The sequence below is a fragment of the Phymastichus coffea genome, unplaced genomic scaffold, assembly GCF_024137745.1.
Source record: "Phymastichus coffea isolate CEN01 unplaced genomic scaffold, Cenicafe_Pcof_1.1 PCOF00023, whole genome shotgun sequence".
Classification (NCBI taxonomy): Eukaryota; Metazoa; Arthropoda; class Insecta; order Hymenoptera; family Eulophidae; genus Phymastichus; species Phymastichus coffea.
The window spans coordinates 13531-35593 of NW_026706834.1; the positions used below are offsets into that span (position 1 = coordinate 13531).

Here is a 22063-nt window from a genome sequence, read left to right on the forward strand (position 1 = left end):
AATTAAATAGAAGCCATTCACTTGATTTTTTCCGTGAAAATCTAACATTTTCGTGCCAGAATCAAGATTTTCCATCACACATGCGCAGAAGGTACGAAAGTATGAACGACTGAGTTGGTCTGTGAAAATTTAATTATTACCTAATTTTGTGACGGGTACAAATGGCCAAATTGATATTTTCGAATGGTACAAATTAAAAGAAAACTGCCTATATTTTTTTATTTAAGAAAATCAATTTTTTTCCTGCTAGGAGCATAGATTTTCCAACATCCTATTATTTTCGTATTTTCTTTGTTTTCTAGAGGGGTGCAAATTATTAAAATCTTATTTGCGGGTGGTACAAATTAAAATAAAGTCAACCATGTGTAGTTTAATTGGAAAATCATTTATTTTCCTGCCAGGATCGGCACGATCTCTGGATGTTGCAATTTTCATACATATGTTAGGTTTCTTTTTCTTTTACTCTCTGATCTAGCTATTTTAACTGATAGAGAAGAATAACACAACTGAAACTTCATATTATTCAAAAACTGAAATTATGGTCGGAAATCTAGTGAAAAGTGCATCAGTGCTTGTTAGGTTAAATTTAAATAGAAATGTATATACTTATCATTCCAATTATGCTTGTAAGTATACAAAATATCATTTTATTTAGTCACCACTTTTGAAACTTTTCCTTTGTCTTTTGTATTAATTAAATATTCTTTATATTATTTTAAGAATTTTACTTTCTAAGTTTGAGTTATTTGATATAATATAATTTTCAAGTTATATTACTAAATATTTTTATAAATTACTGATGTGAAATAAGAAAGATAATTAGATCTTTTATAAAAACAAGTTATTAGTTTGATGATGCATAAAGTAGTATATTCTAAATAAAAAATACTTAATATATAATTCATATAATAGAAAGAAACTAACAAGTAAAATAATACATAATTTTATATTATAATAGTGATGAACAATCTTTTATTTGCTATACTTATTGATTCAATGATGTCTATTTAAATAATATTTTCATAAATGTGGTGGATCTATATGTCCAAAAAATGTTTTAATTTATTGGTTTTGTTATGTAACTCTAATTTACTTTCTGTATAAATATTCAAAAGTGATTTTGTTTATTTTTTTAATTATTTTAATATTCTGTTTACATGACATTTAGAAATGCATTACAATTAATTTTCCTGAAAAGTATATTTTCAACAAAACAAAATCTCAGCAAGATTTTATACAGCGCTTACATTATATCTGCAAGAAAGATATTATATAATTTTTAATTTACAGGTCGTTCACGAGAATTACACTTGTTTTTATTCTCTATTCTAATTAATAGCTTTTAATTTATTGTAAAAGTAGATCTCTATTTATACATATATAAGAATGTACAATCACTCAAGTATGGTAACAGCTAAAAATACTGATGAAAGAATGCCATTTGAATTAAATATAAAGCATTAGAAATAAATTATGTTGTATAATATACTTATTATATCAAGTTTTATAATTTATGTTATTTTTTGAATGTTTTAACAGAAAGGAATGTTTTTCTTTATAAGTTATATAGTATAAATATTTTAATTACAAAAAATTTCATCAAAACAATTTTCAGTTTTTACAAAATATAATTCATACTAATTAGATAGGTCTGTAAACTTATAATAAAATCTTTTCGTAAAAGATATTAAACTTATTAAAATTTTTCTACTTTAAGTACGACATCAGAATTAATATATTTCGACTTTATCTTTGAGATAAGATATGAATCTGGTTTGATATTTTAAAAATTTTGATTTCATTTTTTTTAGAATTATATTTCTAAGTAAGAGCAGGATGAGTATTAAAAAAGTAATTCAAAAATATTTTGTAGATGTATACTTAACAATTATTTCTATTATTTTTGTTGAATATAATTATGGCTTTAGATATAATTTTTTAGATTCTTTTTCCATAATTCAAATAATTTAAAAGTTAATCAATCTGGGTAAGCAAAAATGGTTTTAGAGAGATATATAATATATTTTTATTAACTAGACAAATCTGCATGGTTTCCTTGTTGGCTAAGTGAAGGTCATTTTCGAAGTAATTGTTTGCGTAGGATTCGATTCCGGAGTCAGAATTTATCCATCACGTCAGGTTTTAAGGATATCCTAAACAAAAGGGGGAAAAAAGACGTTTTTTGATATATTTAAGATGCCGTAACATTGCGGAAAATTGTTTTTTCTGAAAACGTGAAATAACATTTAAGGGCAATTCTTGGCTATTTCAAACAGTTTCAAACTTCAAATCACCAATTTTGTTCAAAGTTGGTAGACTTGTTACCTATACAGAGGTCAACATCTGTGCAGAGTTTTAGATCAAAATATTGTTAAGGGGCCGACTTATCAACTGTTGAAAAAATATTGGACTTTTTTTATTAATTCGATTTCTCGGAGACTAATAAAGATATGGACATGATTCTTTTTTTAAAAGACGCGGAAAGAGTTCCACTTTAAAAATGTAAATAATAAAATACCAAATCATTTATTTATGCCATTGTTATAAACAATTTTTTCAAAAAATCGACGATATCTCAAAAAACGATATTTTTTTTTTTAATTTTTGTACCATCGTGTTCCTTGTCATTTTTTACACAAGAAACCGTTGAGGAAATCGAGTGCCCGCTATTAGGATTAAGATAGGACTAGAATGAAACGAACCACGCGCTAGTCGCTCGGCCGCTCGGCCGTTTGCTACTCGTGCGGTTCCAACGTTGCTTGCTGCAATTGCCTCCTTTAACCCTTTGAAGCACAGTGTCCATCCTGATGGACACATTGATTTATTGCTTCTTTTGCCATTTTAGAACAACATTATGGATTTCAACAGGGTCTTTTGCATTCTTTCAGTTCATTAATAGTTCAAAAACATAATTTTGCAGTTGAAATCAATATATTGGGTTATTTTTTAATATTTTTAAATGAACAAAGAAGAAAAAAATTGAATTTTTGGGGAGAAATTCATTATTGACGCGAATAATGAGAGTATCCCTTTCAAATTTGGTATACAAAGGTTTTTGGGGTCGTTGAATAAGAATTTGACATCAGATTTCAAAAATTGTGTATCCAAGATGGCGGATCTAACATGGCGGGCAAGATTTCCTATATTGATACCAATACTCTAAAATTCATATCTAAAGGGTTTTAGGGGTCGCAGATAACGATTCTGATATCAGGTTTCCGAAATAATGCTTTCAAAATGGCGGATATGTATATTCTTATATTGGCTTGAATACTCTCAAACTCATATCTAAAGTGCCTCAATCTCAGTGATAATCAATATCATACTAGTTTTCTGAAATTCTGCAGCCAAGATGGCCAAAGGATATGATTGATGTACATGCTTATTTGCATGACTTGAAAGTATAATATCTCAGAATAGTGGATACTTCTTTCACTCATTCTCGGCATTACCCGGAGCTTACGACGAGGACGTGATGATTTCAAGCTCCATTTACGTTTTTTTTTGTATTTTTCATATTTTATATTTTTTTTGTATTTTTTATATTTTATATATTTTTTTTATTTTTTATATTTTATATTATTTTTTATTTTTTATATATTATTTTCTGCATTTTTTATGTTTCATTTTAGTCAATGAGTGTCAACAAATATATGGATGACTCCAGAAGCAAAGAGCCGATCTTTATTTATTTTTCGTAGGTCGGGGGTTGAGGGCCTTTTGGCGATTTGTATGAGCACCAAACACTTTGTATTGAATGTACTCGCCATGGGTCTGAGGGCCATATATATATATATATATTTTTGTTTTTTTGAGAGATTCATTCACCTAATCAGAAAACAAAATACTAGAATATTTGAAACAGAATACTAAATTATATTATTAGATTTGTTATCAGCACGACCGAAAACCCTTAGAAATTACGTTTCATGAAAATGAAGTCCCTAAAAATGAAATTTGATATCCGAATTTTTGGATCCGCCATTTTGGATATATTATTTCGGAAATCTGATATCAGATTCGTTATCAGCGAGCCCTAAAAGCCTTTACATTGAATTTTGAAGTATTCAGGCCAATATAGAAAATAAATGCCTGTCCGCCATTTTGAATTCGCCATTTTGGATACATCATTTAGGAAACCTGATATCAGATTCGTTATCAGTGACCCCTAAAACTCATTAGTTATGAATTTTAAAGTTTTCAAGCGAATATAGAAAAAAATCTATCTCCGCCATTCTGAATCCGCCATCTTAGATGCAAAATTCGAACAATCTAATGTCAGATTCATGATCAGCGACCTCAAAAACCCCTATATATAAATTTTCATCTAAATATCCTGGAGAGAAAAATGTATGCTTCAAAGGGTTAAAGAATAAATAATTTCATATTCTAACAGTCTATATGTATTTATTTAAACAATATATAGATGTATTAATTAAGTAAGTAATGTAAATGAACAATTTTTTTATACAATCTGATATAATATTGAAATTAAACATTCGCTCTCTGCGTTTGAGCGGGCTTGAGACCGACGCATATTTAGGATGCGGCCGCATTAAAAATGTTTTTTTATCAGACCTACACAATAATATTCTTAATAAGTTGTTTACAAGTAATTTTACAAAAAAAAACCCTTTAAATTATGCGTCTTATTTCAAATTCAGAAGAGTATGAAGTTTTTTTTCCTTTAATTTCCGTTGTATTGTCATCACTAACTGGAATGAATGCATGTAGTGATTGTGTTCCTTGTATAGTAAGAGCATCTTTTAATTGACTATACATGCTACTTTCAAAAATTTCATATTCTTCTTGACTACAGTAAATAAACGTTATTTTAGGCATAGCTTGCTTCGCCCATTTGTAAAATTCTGCAGAATTACTTATGATTTTACCGAGCAAGCTTTCTCGTCGAGCTAATCTTTTTATACTTCCACCAATTCCATCACATGGACTTTTAACATGATAACTTGCAAAAAAATGCCACTCTGCTCTAAATAGAATAAATGCCGTAATATCGAACTAAGTTTAAAAAATTCATTCTATTTTTATATTGGCTTCCGGCACCATCACTAACATAAATAATTTTTTTTACAGTATTTTGAAATGTATTTTTGACGAATTCAATAAAATTTTTTTGATATTTAGCATAAATTTTTTTTCGTAAGAAATTCAAAGACTTTTAAAGACTTCTAGAAGCTATTACAAATTGGTGTTTATATTTTCTACCACACATTTTTGCATATACGTCATTCTCACGCCCGATCTAACGCACAGAGCAAATGTTTCCCTCAATGTTGTTTCAGATTTATATTACTTATATTACTTTACTTATATTACTTTATAATACGTTATATTAAGTAAATAAGTCATCAAAATTTAATTTAAATTTAATTACTTATTTAATTAATTTATTTATATATTATTTAAATAAATACATATAAACTGTTAGAATATGAAATTATTTATTCTTTAAAGTAGGCAATTGCAGCAAGCAACGTTGGAACCGCACGAGTAGCAGATGGCCGAGCGGCTAGCGCGTGGTTCGTTTCATTTTAGTGCTATCTTAATCCTAATAGCGGGCACTCGATTTTCTCAACGGTTTCTTGTGTAAAAAATGACAAGGAACACGATGGTGCAAAAATTAAAAAAAAAAAATATCGTTTTTTGAGATACCGTCGATTTTTTGAAAAAATTGTTTATAACAATGGCATAAATAAATGATTTGGTATTTTATTATTTACATTTTTAAAGTGGAACTCTTTCCGCGTCTTTTAAAAAAAGAATCATGTCCATATCTTTATTAGTCTCCGAGAAATCGAATTAATAAAAAAAGTCCAATATTTTTTCAACAGTTGATAAGTCGGCCCCTTAACAATATTTTGATCTAAAACTCTGCACAGATGTTGACCTCTGTATAGGTAACAAGTCTACCAACTTTGAACAAAATTGGTGATTTGAAGTTTGAAACTGTTTGAAATAGCCAAGAGTTGCTCTTAAAAGGTTCACTCTTACCCTTCAAAATCCATTTTTAAGATTTGAGATACTTTTTTTTCCATTGAAATATGGTTGATTACAATCAAGTATTTTAGCGTCGCAGTATACAGGGCTTGATGGTTAAGGCAATTACGATATAAAGATCGGGATTTATAGCGTCGCAGGTTACAAGGCTCAACAGTTAAGGAAATTAGGGTATAAAGGTTTTGAGTTATTACGTTGCAGGTTACAGGACTCGAGGGTTAAGGTAATTAGGATATAAAGGTTCAGGGTTATATGTTGATGAAAAAAAAGATGATTAACATATCGTTGATTGAAATTAAGTATTTTAACAGTTTCGAAATAGTTAATTTCTCGGACATGCACATATGGCAAATGCAAGCTTATAACACCAGACCCTGATACCCTAATTTCTTCAATCCTTGAACCCTGTAACTTGTGATGCTAAAATACTTGATTTCAGTTAATGATATCTCCATGAAAAAAAGGTATTTTAAATCTTAAAAATGGATTTTAAGGAGGTTCAGGACCATTAGCAAAATGCACAGATCGTGACAAAATTAAAAACTATGATAAATTAGATTATTTGGAATGTCCCTGAATTTTTTCAATATTTATTACCAGCCAAATTGCAATGAAAATAAATCATGAAGTTCACCTCTTATACACAGGCTCTTATGGGAGAGATCAATCAACAGTTATTCATACCGAATTTAAGCACAGAAAAAATGCTCAGATTATCAGTCGAAAATATTTATTTGAAAGAAGGATAAATAAAGTTTCATTTTCTGTATAAAAAAGTATGCCTCACTGCGCATCCCGATTAGAAAATAACAAACAAAAACTGAATTTTTTTAGGTTACTCTAAACTTTTGATGATGTTCAAAGAAATGTGGCAACGTTGCAAACACGCTATAGATATACATACGTGTATTATTTTTGAACTCATGCACACGTTACATCTATAATAATTATATGTACTTATTTTTCATTGTAGTTTTGTAAAAATTTAATTTTAGTTTTAAAAAGTGTAATTAATATAAAATGCATTCATGGAATTAATTATTTTCTTTTGTTAACAGTGCATGATATTCATATATTACATATAATAAAAAAAAATAAAAAATTGCATAAAATCGATATTATTGTTTAAAAAAATATATATACAGGGTGAGTCATTTTAATTTTCCCAGTCTAATAACTTTTGAAACAAGCAAATTACGCAAAAATGTTTCAGACCAAAGTTGTAGGGGTTCAAGGGGGACATCTAGGGGTGACTTTGAAATTGACCTTGAGCTTGACCTTGACGGCTTTCTCAAGGTCAAGTCTATTTTTTTATTGGGAACCCCTATTTCTGACCTCGGAATCGGAAAGAGCGGGAAATTTTACATCCAGATAACATCTTTTAACATGGGTCAAAATAAACCCTTAAGGTCATGCTAAGGTCAAAACTATCCTGGAACAAGAATCGAACAATGTAAGCAAAATACGAAAAAATGACTCAGAAAAAAGTTGTAGGAGTTCAAGGGGGACGTCTAGGGGTGACTTTGAAATTGACCTTGAGCTTGACCTTGACGGCTTTCTCAAGGTCAAGTCTATTTTTTTATTGGGAACCCTTATTTCTGACCTCGGAATCGGAAAAAGCAGGAAATTTTACAGGATTTAAATTTTTTAAATTTTAAAATTTTTTAAATTTAATTTTTTTAAATTTTACGGGACTATTCTTGTTTCCGTTCCCTATCCTTTTTTATTTTTCACCGGGCTGTATGATTATTATTAATAAATTTCAAATATTGGAAGTTATTGCTAATAATTTGCTATTACAAGTCTATTAAATTAATGGAACTATTTCAGTATCAATCTGATGTTCTGCAAAGAAATAAGAGTAAAAGTTAAATACATAAGGATAAATTTCATGTTCAATGAAGAATCTATTACATTTGGAAGTCGTTTAGAAAGTAATCGCAATACGTTCAGTCGTGATTTCAATTTTGAAAAAGCTTTAAATATTACTTTTGTTTTAACCATGCTTGTGTTCATTGTATCACTATCATTATTTCTTCATCTTTGAATAAGAGACCTTTCTTATTGCCATCGATCATATGAAATCTAATTTGGACAATATTGCCTCTGTTTTCAGTAATATTTAATTTGTATCATCTTTCTATGATCTTTGCCTTTGTTGATTTGTATTGAGGTTTTTTGAAAAAATCTTTTAAATATGGCTGATTTTACCCCAACAGAGATAGTTGATATGATTTGGATTTTAGGAGAATGTAGAGGTAATTACCGTGAAGCGTAAAGGTTGTATCGAATTCGATACCCACAAAGGCGCCATCCTGATCACCGTACCATTCATCGTCTTGAAGAAAGAGCTCGACAAGGGCATCTACGAAGAAGTCGACCAAGACATGAGTATGATGATAGAGATGCTAGGGTTTTGGTTGTCTTAGGATTGGTTCACCTAAATCCTCATATCAGCAGCCGACAAATAGAGAGAGAAACAGGAATACCTCAGAGAACCGTTATTAGAATTTTAAGAAGTAATAGATATCATCCGTATCATATTACCTTAACGCAAGCATTAAACGCTAATGATATGAGAAACAGAGTAAATTTCTGTCGGTGGGCTCTACAGATGATTTTGCAGGATCCGAATTTTTTTAATTATGTCCTTTTTTCTGATGAAGCTACGTTTCATAGTACTGGCCAATTGAATCGTCACAACAGTCATTATTGGTCTGATCAGAATCCTCACTGGTACAGACCAGTCGATAATCAACATCGTTGGAGTGTAAATGTATGGTGTGGAATAGTTAATGGTCATCTCATCGGGCCATTCTTTTTTGAAGAAAACGTCAACGGCAATGCTATTTTAGAACTTTTAAGGGATCATCTCCCACTTTTACTTGAAGACGTAGATCTTGAGACTAGACGTCGAATGTGGATACAACTGGATGGTGCAGGACCGCATTTCGCTTTAATTGTAAGAGAGTTTTTAAATAGAAATTTCCAACGAAGGTGGATTGGAAGAGGTGGTCCAGTTGCTTGGCCTGCACGATCACCGGACTTAACTTCCCCAGATTTCTTCCTTTGGGGATACTTAAAAAATACTGTGTTCGCCGAAGCGCCTACAACAAGGGAGAATATGATAGAAAGGATTAGAGTTGCATGTAGACAAATCTCTAGAGATATCTTACTGCGCACTATTGAAAGCTTCGAACAGAGGCTCAGGCAATGCATCGACGTAAATGGTAATAATTTCGAGCAAAACCGATAGGAAATAAGTTTATTCTAGTTTCATCACGAATTGTGAGAGGCAAGGGGATTCACGTTAATAAAGCACCCCGAATCGTGAGAGGCAAGGGGACTCACGTTAATAAAGCACCCCAGAGGGAACATAATCCTATTACGTCCACGTCGTTGTTTCTGGGTAGTGCTAAAGATAGGAAGTTTATGATCTTAAACATCAGCATCGTTAGTACATGGCCAGTCCCTTATTCTTTGGAAGTTTATTTAACAACGGTCATATGCGATAAAAGCTTCGCCTCGAAATGTAACAAAAATAAGAGAATTTTCAAGAATTTGACCTTTGCTTCACATTGAGAATAGAAGTACGACAAAGGTCTTCGATGCTCGTTAAACCTTTTGATGTTTGAAAGCGGCTTCAATTTCTTAAGTAAAAACTGAAATATTGTTTATGTTCTTATGAAAAAAAACTAAATAGATACTTGAACGTAAAATTTCCCGCTCTTTCTGATCCTGAGATCAGAAATAGGGGTTTCCATTAAAAAAATAGAAATGACCTTGAGAAAACCGTCAAGGTCAAGCTCAAGGTCAATTTCAAAGTCACCCCTAGATGTCCCCCTTGAACCCCTACAACTTTGGTCTGAAACATTTTTGCGTAATTTGCTTGTTTCAAAAGTTATTAGACTGGGGAAATTAAAATGACTCACCCTGTATATATACAAATCTAAAAAAGACAATTTTTTCATTACTTATATTATAGGTTGTGAAATTTATTTCATAATAAATTCAAGCCAATATATAAAATGCATAATTTATTTATACATTAACTATATTTAAAATAAAAGTACAATAAATTATTTTTGCACTGTAACGGGTTAAAACCGTTTAATTATTATATTCGCGCGATTACATTAAAAGGACACGCGAAATTGTCAATGCTCACTACTATTCCGGGAGAGCACGAGAAAGTATGCGTCAGTCAACCGATAATCATTGATAACCTATACTAAATTGAGTGGAAGCTATGTGAGATGAGAGAATCAATGAAAACACTTGTTAGTAATGTAAATCGGATCTTTTATTGTCTCTCAAAATTCACAAAAGGTCGGCCCGCGCATTTGTTTACACGCACGCTCGCTCGTCGACAACACGCTTTGCCGGTACGCACTCTGCTCTTTGTTATTAGAGCCGTTACATGCACGCATCGAATGTTAGAATCAAATTGTAATTCGTATAATCGCGATCGCGAAATTAAGCTGGCCAGCTTACCTTATAATTGCAGGCGATCGGAGAACAACACGAATATCTCGCACAGCACGGAACAGTTGTTTGTTGTTTTTATCGTTCGCGAGTCGCGAATGCGCGCACGCACTGGTTTCGCCCTCGATGGCGAAACCTCACACACTCTCTCTCTTTCTCGTTCTGGCCTCTGGCTCGTAGCTGGGTAGCTCCTTGGCGGCTGCAATCCCGGATCACTAATTCCTGCTAATTTTCGAAGCGTGTAGATGTCAAGGGCACGTGAATTGGTGGAGACGATAGCGTAAGCGGACGGACACTATGATGGTCGATGCTTCACTGGTTCAAATTCGTTCGCGCGCGTTCCGTCTGCTCGCGTGCCGAATTCCTTCGTTACCTATTCTGTCCCCCCGGCAGGTGCTGCCCTCACAGGCAGCAATTAAGCTAAATGGTCAGCGCTAATTTGACGTTTACCGTCACAGCACATAGGTTATTTATAAATAAATAGTATAAGCTTACTTGGTCAACTATTATTATGATATATTACATTTTATGTTTCTTTCACTTGACTCAAAAAACCCAAAATTTCATCAAGTACCTTAGTATAAGCTGACTTGGTCAACTATTATTATGATATATCACATTTTATGTTTCTTTCACTTGACTCAAAAAATCCAAAATTTCATCAAGTATCTTTTTTGATTTAATAATCGTTGCTTTTCCATTGACTAGTCCTCTTAACAAAGTAATTGCATTTTCTCTACCTTCGGATTTATAAGTACTCAAAATTCGTGTATAGCTAAGTCCTGAAGAACACAATCGTTTTTTCATAGCTTCGGAGATGACACCGTTCATTGGTTGAAAAGAGGGTAATAATTTCTGAACATTTTCATTGTTCTCTAACGCGCTAATAACATCATCAACAGTCTCCATACTTTTTGTAATGTCATGAACGTCCAAAAAAGATGTGGTCAATTCCTCCAATAAAAATACATCATAACAAGCATCATGTGCTTCTTCTGTGGAAAGAGAGAGGAGCTTAGTTGCTAGAGTCGTAAGTTTATGGCCACTCTTTCTTTTAGGATATTTCTTTCTGAATAAAGATAACGAATTGCTAAATCCTTCAATCACCTTCTTATATTCTTCAAGTAAACATAAATTTCTCAAAGTTAATATTAGTCGCTTAGAATCAAAAGTGCAGTTATGTGCAACAAATAAACATTTTTTCTCCAATGTTTGTAGAAATTCTAAGAGTCTTTAGAAAACCATTTTCCTAGGTAATGTTTCTACTTCAACTCCATGCTGAAAGAGCTTTTTATGAACCTTCGTAAGGCCAGTTTTTGTAGATTCTCCAGGACTTATGCCTCTTGTAGGTGTAATAAAAGACTGGAATATTTTTTCTCCATGCTTGACACATACTTGCAAGATATCATCAGTTACTTTGAATCCAGCAGTTTCCAAATCGAAAAAACATATTGCTAATTCATCTGTTTCCCAAACTTTTGTATTATCAACTGAAAGTCTAACACAGGTTGATTTAGTTTCTGGATGTTTATCTAGAAGAGTCATACCACTACGATATATTTCATCTTGATTGATGTTTTTTCTATACCTGAGTTGAGATTTTTTCGCTTTCAATTCCAATCTTTTTTTTTTAATGCTGGTATGGAAGCTTTCTGTTTTTTGGATAATGAAATTTTATTCTTCTTGACAATGTGTTTATGCAAAATTCCTTTGTGTAAAATCCCGGCACAATCTAAACATCTTTGCAAATAGGCTGAGCCAATATTTTTTTCCGCAACAGTAGCACTGAATCTAAAATCAGATGACTCAGACGTACCTAATAAAAGACATTTGGGATTTTTCCTACACATCGCGTTATTTAAACTTTCATTTGCCTGGCTACTTGCTGCACTAACAAATTTGAAAGCAGTTGCTGACAATTCATCGAATAGTTTTAATAAACTGTCAAATAAGGCTGGACTTTTCAAAATAATGCCTGTATTTTCTTCATTTTCTTTACTTTTACACCAGTTACCATAGTTTTTATGGAAATCAAACAGATGATATGGCACATTCTCCAACGCAAGTTTCATTTTATCTAAATGAGTTTTGTTTTGATGTACAGCATATGAGAAACAGCGTTGAATGTGTTTAATAATGTCACCTGTCAACTCACAGTCTGGATCAGACGTCTTCTGAATGTCGCACAGCATACTTCCAACGTTGTTATAAGAATGGTTCATGTCTGATTGTTTTACAAGAGGATAATCAATCTTACTCTGAATGGCTGCCATACTACTACTATCATTGTCGCCTATAAATACTCCAACTTGACAATTGTGCTCTTTCAAAATATTGCTATTAGTTACAAGTTGCACAGCACCATCGGGCTCCATGGCTTTAGCACTTCCGGAAAAATTTTTTCGACAATCGTGTGGTTTTTTTGTACCAGTGAGAAGTTCCAAATCGCACATGCGACATTTTCGATTTCTCGTACAAAAGTCCAAAACTTTACCAGTCTTCAAACCAATCAGAGCATAATAGCCATTTAAACTATCATAATTATGTCCCGTTCCTCTTTGGCCAAATCCCATATCAAAAGAAGCAAAAATTCTAACTATCGGTCTTTCATTGCGACTAGAATCAACATTGACTATCAAATATCCTTCACGTAAATTCTCTGGCCTGATTAGAAAATAAAAGAAAAACAAGTTATAAATAAAGTGCATCAATTTTCATTATTAATAATATAATTAATTTATTGGTTTATCGATACATATATTTGTATAGTATAGTTTAAATAAAAAATGTATGAAGTAATCAAAATTAGATTACATTGATGTAAAAAGAAACTTATAACTTTGTCATTCATTAGATTATAACTAATATGCATGTTATAGTTGAATTAAATTATTTCGTAGAACAAAAAACAAAAATTATAATCAAGCTTGTATTAAAAAATCAAAAGCACTCGTATGAGTTTTAATTGGCAACTCAATTTGTAAAACTATTATTATTATTATTATTATTATTATTATTAACCAGAGTATAGTACAAAATATTACAACAAGTAGTAATAATTATACAATTATACATTACAAATTTGTAACCCGGCAGAGGATAAACCTGTTCGCTGGTCTGGTATTATAAAACTACTAACACTTAAAGAAATTAAAGGAAAAAAAAAATTTAAAACTAAGAGTCATTTTGTATAATAGTTTATAATATTTCACAAATGAAGTATGGCTTAATATTGGTAGCAAGAATGCTTCCTATAAAAGCTTACTTCACTAATATCTTCAATTGTGTTCTTCTATCTCCAATATCTGATTAACATTTGTCTGGCCGTTACAATTGTCGTCATTGATGCTTTATCAATCACATTTGCAATTGTTTCAATTATTTTTCTGTAGTTATCTGATACTTTCATTTTTTTCATGTTGTATTCAGACATTCGACGATGAGAACGATTTTGATGAAGTGTACAAGTGCCTTGTGAACACAAATATGTCCTTACATCCAAGAGAAACTTATCCTTATCCTCATCCACATGGACTTCCAATGCTGAATTTAGACTATCAAAGTTCCCTTGTTGCTTTAGTTTGTAATAGATTTGTTGTAAATTGTTGCAGTGTATTTTGTGGTTCATTGTATTCCTGTATCTAGTATCTAGTACGGATGGCCTTTGATCCATTTTTTTATTTTGTCCTTTATTGTTTTTATATTGCTATTTAAAGTTTTGAGGTGAGAAGGTAGTTGATTGAAGGTGGCTAAAGCTCTTGTATAACTATCTTTAATGCTGATTGTTAATTTTCTTTTAAGGGGCTGTATAGTTTTTTTCCTTGTTACGGAATTTTTCTTTAGGAACATATCTTGCAGGTTGACATAGTGATACACTAGAGATTCCATGGTGAATGTTTGATCTATGTTTAGTGGATTTTTTTCATTTATAAACTTGTTTTTATTTATTATTTGTAATAGTCGCGTTTGTAGTGTTTGTATATATTTGAGTCTTCCAATGTATGCTCCACCCCATGCTATAATACCATAGGTTGTTATGCTATGGAAAAGTGCATAGTAAATCATACGTAGATTATCTGTGCTGATTATCCTAGATAACTTGTGGAAAATATAAGTTAGATATTTTAGTCTATTGTATAGCATGTTTGTATGCAGGTCCCATCTCATATGGCTATCGAAATGCACTCCAAGGTACTTAGTGTTATCAACTTTTCGAATGGGTGCACCCTTTATATTTATATGTAGATATGTTGAGATGCTATTGCAGTTATTTCCAAAAGCCATATAAACTGTTTTGTCAATGTTTAGTGACAGTTTATTCAGTGCTAGCCAAATGGATATTTTGTTTAAGTAGAAATTCATATTTCTTTCGACTTCATGCCATGTTTCGCCTTTCACGATAATTACCGTGTCATCAGCAAAAACCGACACACTATCATTTGGTAGCAATTGTAACATATCATTTATATAGATTATGAAAAATAAAGGTCCCAATATTGTACCTTGTGGTACGCCAATGTTGACTTCTTGATATTGACTATATTCACCATTGATTTTAACTCTTTGTTTCCTATTACTTAGATAGCTTTTGATAAGTTCATACGCACTTCCTCTAATTCCATATCTGTAAAGTTTTTTGAGTAGAATTTTGTGGTCCACAGTGTCAAAAGCTTTCGCTAGATCCAAGAAAGTTGCTGCTATTGATTTACTTTTGTCTAGTTGATTGTATATTGAGTTAGTTAGGTAGTATAGGGCATTTTTGGTGCTAAGACCTTTTCTAAAACCAAATTGTTTATTAGAAAATAAATTATGTTTGTTGAAAAAACTTGTAATCCTGATTTGTATTAATTTTTGAAAAATTTTGGCAATATTTGATATTAAAGATATAGGTCTATAATTTGTTGGTAGATACTTCTCTTTAGTTTTATGGATAGGAATAATTTCAGCACTTTTTAATTAAAGATATAGGTCAACGGATCACTTATGTGATTTATTATCATCTTTAGTACCTGAGTGTTGATGCCGTCAGATCCTCCATTTTTGTTGCCCATTTTTCTTATTGTTTGTTGAACTTCTATTCTATTTGTTAAATGTAGAAAAATACTGTTGTTGTTCATAGATGGTAGGGTAATGTTACTATTTATTGGTTGTCTAATATTATCACATATCTGTTTGCCTACTGTACTGAAAAATGTATTCATTTGTTCTGCAATGTCGTTTGAGTTTGTAATTTTATTATTACCTATTAATAGATGATTTATGTTATTGTTTTTTATGGTTTTCTTCCCAATTTTGTTGTTGATTATTTTCCATAATTTTCGTGGATTGTGTTGATTTGTTTTGATTTGATTTTTTTCATATTTTTCTTTAGCTAGATCTATGGTCTTTTTTAAAGTTTCTACATAGTTTTTATATTTTTGTCTTTTTATTGTATTATTGGGATCTTTTTTCCAATTATTATAAAGTTTTTCTTTGTGTGCACATGATATCATTATTGCTTTAGTTATCCAATTACTCCTTGGGTTCATTTTATTCTTATTGTGTTTATTGTTCTTAGATGATGCCTTGATACATGTTTGTATTTTTTCTATTAATTTGTTCGTAGCTAGGTTATGGTCTTTTATTATTTGTATGTCAGCCAAAACAGTTCTTTTGGCTTTATTTTTTAGTTTAAAATAGTTTATTATTTTGAAATGGGTTTTTTGTGTACATTTATAATTATTCCTTAGACTCATCATTATTGGGTAGTGATCATTGAAGGGTACGTTGAGGACGTAAGTTTTATATTTGACTTTTTCTAGCCTAACAAAAAAATTATCTATACATGTACCTTTGTTAATATCAATATTGGATGGTCTTGTTATGGTATGTAGACCTGGGCAATATCCATTATCTAGCAGTACTTGTAGAAAATCTTGATCTAGTATTTCTTCTCTCAATATATCAAAATTAAAGTCTCCCATTAAAATATTGTTTTTATATTTTTTGTTTATTTTCAATAATTCTTTGAGATTCAAAAGGAATTCAGATTTAGATAAATCATGGGATCTGTAAATTGCAGACAGCATCAAATTTTTGTTGTTTTCTAGTGTAATATTAGAGTTAATTATTTTTAATTTATCTATTTCAAGAATTTCTGTAATTTCGATGATTTCTTCTTTCATGTACAAAACAACTCCATCTGATTTGTTTATTTTACTTTCATTATAATATATTTTATAGTCTGGAATATTGAACATTTCATGATTTTCTAAATACCATGTTTCTGTGCATACTATTATACATGGTTTTTTATCGAGGTTCTTCAGAAATACTAGCAATTTATTGTAATTTTTTTTTAGGCTTCTGATGTTTATACATAGAATGATATTATTTTCTTTACATATATATTTATTTAGATCATCAATATTATCTGTTTTATGTTCATTTTCAAATATAATATCATATAAATTGTTATCCATATTGTAATATTGCAGAAAACTATTTAGTACTCTTGGTTTTATTACCTGTTGGACTTGGTGTAGATAACGATGATAACGATAAATTGTTATTTATTCTCGGACGGTTATATATCTTGCGTGTGTTTGTTTCAAAGTTTATTCTACCAAAATATCTTTGATGAGTTGGTTGAATTGGATAATCTGTCATTTCAATATACCTTTTTATTTTCATTTTTAAAACTTCACACATTTCGCTGTCGATTGCACTATGGTTTACGTTGTAGTTTTTACTATATGTTTCATTGTGGAAAATGCAGTTTGGACATTGGAGTATGCTGCTACTACACATTTTTGCTTGGTGCTTGCCTGCACATTTATAACATGTTGGCTCTTTTTCTGCTTTTTCACACTTTCCGCCGCCGTGGCCAAAACCTGAGCAGTTGTAACACGGATATGTATTGATGACGTCGAAGACTCTGCAGTTTTGACAACCAATAAATAATTTGTTACTATTGTTTTTTATATGTTTATATAAAATAGATGGAACTTCTACTATTGCAGTTACTGTTTTATTTTTTTCATTTGTAAATACATGATTTACTTTGCATTTTTCTTCGTATTGACTAAAATTTCTTGCATTAATATCAGTTTCTATATCTTTTACATTTGTTGTGAAAGCTTTAGAAATTCCTACTATAATTATCGGTTTACGTATTTCTTCTTTTAGAACAGTAAGTGCCGGTAGTTTTTTTTGTAAAGTTTTTTCTAATACTGTGACATTTTCTTCGGTCATGCAGTTGACAATTATTGTGTCAGTATTTTTAATTTGTACACTTTTTGTTTGTATGTTTTTGTCTTTAATTAAGTAATGTGCTACTAGATTTTCTAAGTTTATGTTATCATTACTCTTTTTCTTTATTATTAATCTTGGTATTCTTTTGGGTTTAGGTTTTGGTAGTGCAATTGTTTCAGCATATGTTTTTCTCATAATGTTAGTATTTGCATTTTTATTTTGTTTTTCTTTAATTAGTAGTTCATTGAGCAATTCATTTTTTTCTTTTGTTTCTTTGTACAGTTCTTTCAATAGGTTATTTTCGGCTTTTAATTGTTGTAATTCATCCAAATCACTGATCTGTGTTACGTCCATATTATCATCGTTTTCATTTAAAATTTGCTTTTCATGCACAAGCTCATTTAATATTTCCTGTTTTAATTGCTCTCTACTTACAAGTTTGAATTGTGTTATAAAAGCACTAGCTTGTTCACTTAAGTCCCCATATGGCAAGTTTGATGTTAGTGCAAAATTTGGATGCTCCTGGCATATTATGAAAGAGCTGTTTATTAGTTTGATTGCATTTCCTGCATTGATTTTTGCTACTATTTCACTCGTATGATAGAAATTACCACATACTAAACACACAACTGCTCCAACTTTTGTATTTGGATGACACTTGAAATGCTTATGTAGCGATGATGCGTCAGGCGGTTGCACCTCCGCACCGCTCGACGGCGACATCGCGACTGAACTATCTAAAAAAAAGTACATGATCTAGATATAATTCATTCAAAAGTATTATGTAGTGTGACATATCAAAATAATCACTAGAAACCATTGTAGAACATTATCATTGTATAAATCAAAAGAATAATTTTCTATAAAAAAAGATCAAAAAATAAAAATTCATCAATTACGTTGATTTCATCACAATCCAGTCAATTTTTGTAACTATCTCAGTAGCAAAAAATCTACACATAATCAAATTCATTGAAAAAAATTGTCGTTAAAAACTCAAAATGTAGCTTGAAAATTTACTTTGGTCCAAGTGAATGTATATGTGTATATGTTTTCTGGAATATAATTGTTTCATTCACTTATAATTAGCTTACAGGAGCTTTTTCAAATCTTCAATACTCTCTTCAGTAAGAATCCTTTCCATCGCTGTAGCCTCTGAACAACTTTCCTTAGCCACCGCTTCAATAATAGGACCAATTATTCGTTCATGCTTTTTGTATGTGTGTGTATCAATTGAGGGCAAATCTAAGACACTGAAAAATTTGTTGATTTGACTTTCACCAACCCCAGTGTGAATAGCTCCTATAAAATCATAGGTTAGACAAATAAATTTATTATACACATAGCACATTATGTATGATAAAGTGAATATTTAAAAAAAAAATAAAACTCCAATCCAAAAAAATAATAATTACCTAATGCTAATTTTGTGTTTATAGCAAACAAAGTTTTTCCAGATATTGGATTTGTATATTCTTCTCCACTTTTTAACGTATTTATAAGCAAGCACTCATGACATCTTGTACTAAATATTGAGGCTGCTCCACGGATAGTTTCTTTTTCTGTAAATCGCAAATCTAATCTGGCTTTGCACATTGTACAACTCATGTTATTAGACATATACTCTAGATCAACTATGCGATTGGCTTTTACAGTACATGTTGCCTCTGAATCTGAGTCAATTTTTTTTTGCTGTCTCGTCTCATTTTTCCACATTCTGAGCGTTGCAGTTGACGCTGATAAACTTTTATACGAACGAACTTGCCTTTCCAACGATATTTGTCGGGCTCAACTGACTCAGACATAATAAACTACTTTGTAAACGTTAACTAACAATATTTACATTGTTTGAGGTTATAGTGCGACAAGCCGACTTGTGCACCGCGTGCTCTTGGCTCCTTATATGGCGCTAAGGCCGGCAACGTAAGAGAACAAATTTTCAATCAAGCGGTGTTGCCAAGTCTTCACATCAGTTTCCACATTTATACATTTCATAAAAAATGTAAAATAAATAAACAGCAGATTTTTTACATAAACGTTATTGCTTTTAATTTGATTTTTATTCGTCTAAATAATATATAGCCTACGTATAATCATAAAATAAAATATTAACTTTAGTTATTTTGAGTTAGCAACACTGATTTCATCCTATGTTGAAGCATAGGACCTACCCCCCTTACCTCATGCCCCTCATGACTGTCCTGAACCTCCTTAAATAGTAAGAGTAGACCTTTCAGATTCTCCCCATTTTCATAAAAAAAAATTTTCCGCAATGTTATGGTTATTTGTGGTAACAAATATACCAAAAAACCGACATTTTGCCCTTTTAAATTGGTTAGTATATCTAAAAAACCTGATATGGTGGACAAATTCTGACTATGGATTCGAATTTTTCGCAGATCTCTGATATTAATACAAAAAACATTTTAATATGGTTTTTTTTTTGCAGTTGATTTGTTAAAACATGAGACAATTTTTTTTGTAAGTAATTTGTCTAAAAGAAAACAAAGTGTATCAATTATGTTATAAAATTCAAATCAGTTTAAACAACAATTGTTGAATTTATATGAGTCTGCAGTTTGTAACATTTTTTTTTAAATTTATTTATTTATTTATTTATCGTCGCATCCCCCATCTTAGGTATTAGCGACCTTGACATTAATTTGTAATTATTTACATAAGTAGTACATATGTTGTTTTATAGATGTGATTTTAAATTAATAGAGTCGATAAAATTTATAACATTATTACATAGATTTGGTTTATTTAATAATTTATTGATCGGAAAGTTGATTAGTTTGTTTCCTCTTCTATCTTGGTTGTATCGTGGGCAGTCTATTAGTATATGTTTGACTATGTTTGGTATTTTGCACTGTTCACACAGGTTCCTGTTGCTTTTATTTAGAATGTGTTCATATGTTAGTTTGGTGTGTCCTGTGCGGAGACGAGTAATTAGAACTTGGTCTCTTCTTTTCATCTTGATTGTTGGATTGCTGTCAAAAACGTTGCTTCTGATTAATAGTAGCTTATTTGAGTTGGTGATTTTCCACTGTTCATTCCATTCTTCTTTAATTTTTTTATTTACTAGCGTACTTATATCTTCTTGGTTGTAGTGTATATTTATTTGTGGGAACTTGAGTTTGTTAATAGTCTCCACGTGTTTTTTAAGTTCGTTGGACTCTGTCTCAGGATATGTTGTGAGAGCGATTAAAATAATGTTTTGGTGGAAGTTCAATTTATGGATACTATTGTGGATGCTTGTTCTCTTTTACATTTATTGGATTCAATTGATTCAATTATTTCATGGTTGTCAGTGTGTATAATATATTTGGTGCTCGAGAGATCAATGTTTTCGATTGTTTTGAGTATTAAGACTTCTAAGGTAGTTTGAATGCTGAACCAGTGTGGAAATTTTAGTAAAATTATTTCGTTATTGTGGAGGATTGCTGCTACGCCTATATGGTTGTCTAGTTTCATAACAATTGTAAGTATATGTTCGTATTCTCGGTATTGAGTTTTTATTTGGTTTAGTGGCTGTCTATCCTTAATCGTTAATTTATTGTTTTTACTGTTCCATGGTTTGATTGTTTTATTATTGTATGGTTGTATGACTGTAATTTTGTTAATTTTATAATGTTTCAAGTCTGAGTTTATTTTGGAGTAAAAAGGGCGTTTATTATGTTTTTTGTTAATAGGTATTTCGTACTTGTTGATGTAGTAGTACGCTTGATTATTGGTATTCAGAAGCACTTTAGCACTGTAGTTTATGCTAATTTTCTTTCTTCTCAGGGAGAGCGACATCGTGTTGATCTCACTTAATATGCTGATAGTTGGGCAGGTTCTATATGCTCCTATTGCAATTCTCATACTTGTGTTGAGTATGGGCTCTAGGATTTTTAAAATATTGTCAGACGCTGAGTTGTATGCGACACAGCCGTAGTCAATTTTTGTTTGGATAATTGCTTTATATGTGTTGGTCAGGATGTTTTGATTTGTCCCCCAGTTTTTAGCTGCTAAGGTTTTTAGTATGTTTAGTCTTTGGAGGCATTGTGATTTAAGTTGTGTTTTCCAATTTAGTTTATTATCAAATGTGAGCCCAAGTATTTTTATTTCGTTAACGATTTTTATTTTATGTTTACCAATATGCAGTTTTATTTATTTGCTATTGTTGCTATATTTTTCAAATACAATACCTTCGGTTTTGCTTGTGGAGTTTTTAAAACCAGTAATGTTGGAAATTTTAATAATATTGTTTATTGTTTCTTGCATTAGTTTTTGGCTCGTTTTTATGTTTTTACCTTTGACAAAAAAGGTTCAATCATCAGCA

The 22063-nt window shown here is 31.0% G+C and overlaps 1 protein-coding gene across 1 annotated transcript in view; it reads left to right on the forward strand.

Moving 5' to 3' along the window:
* The first annotated feature begins 358 nt into the window (after window positions 1-358).
* Window positions 359-22063, forward strand: part of LOC131675483 (NADH dehydrogenase [ubiquinone] 1 beta subcomplex subunit 8, mitochondrial) — a 148013-nt gene continuing 126308 nt past the window's right edge. Inside the window, exon 1 of the mRNA XM_058954480.1 lies at window positions 359-626. Within this exon, the coding sequence (XP_058810463.1) occupies window positions 539-626 (88 nt within the window). The 5' untranslated portion in view covers window positions 359-538. The remainder of the gene's footprint in view (window positions 627-22063) is intronic.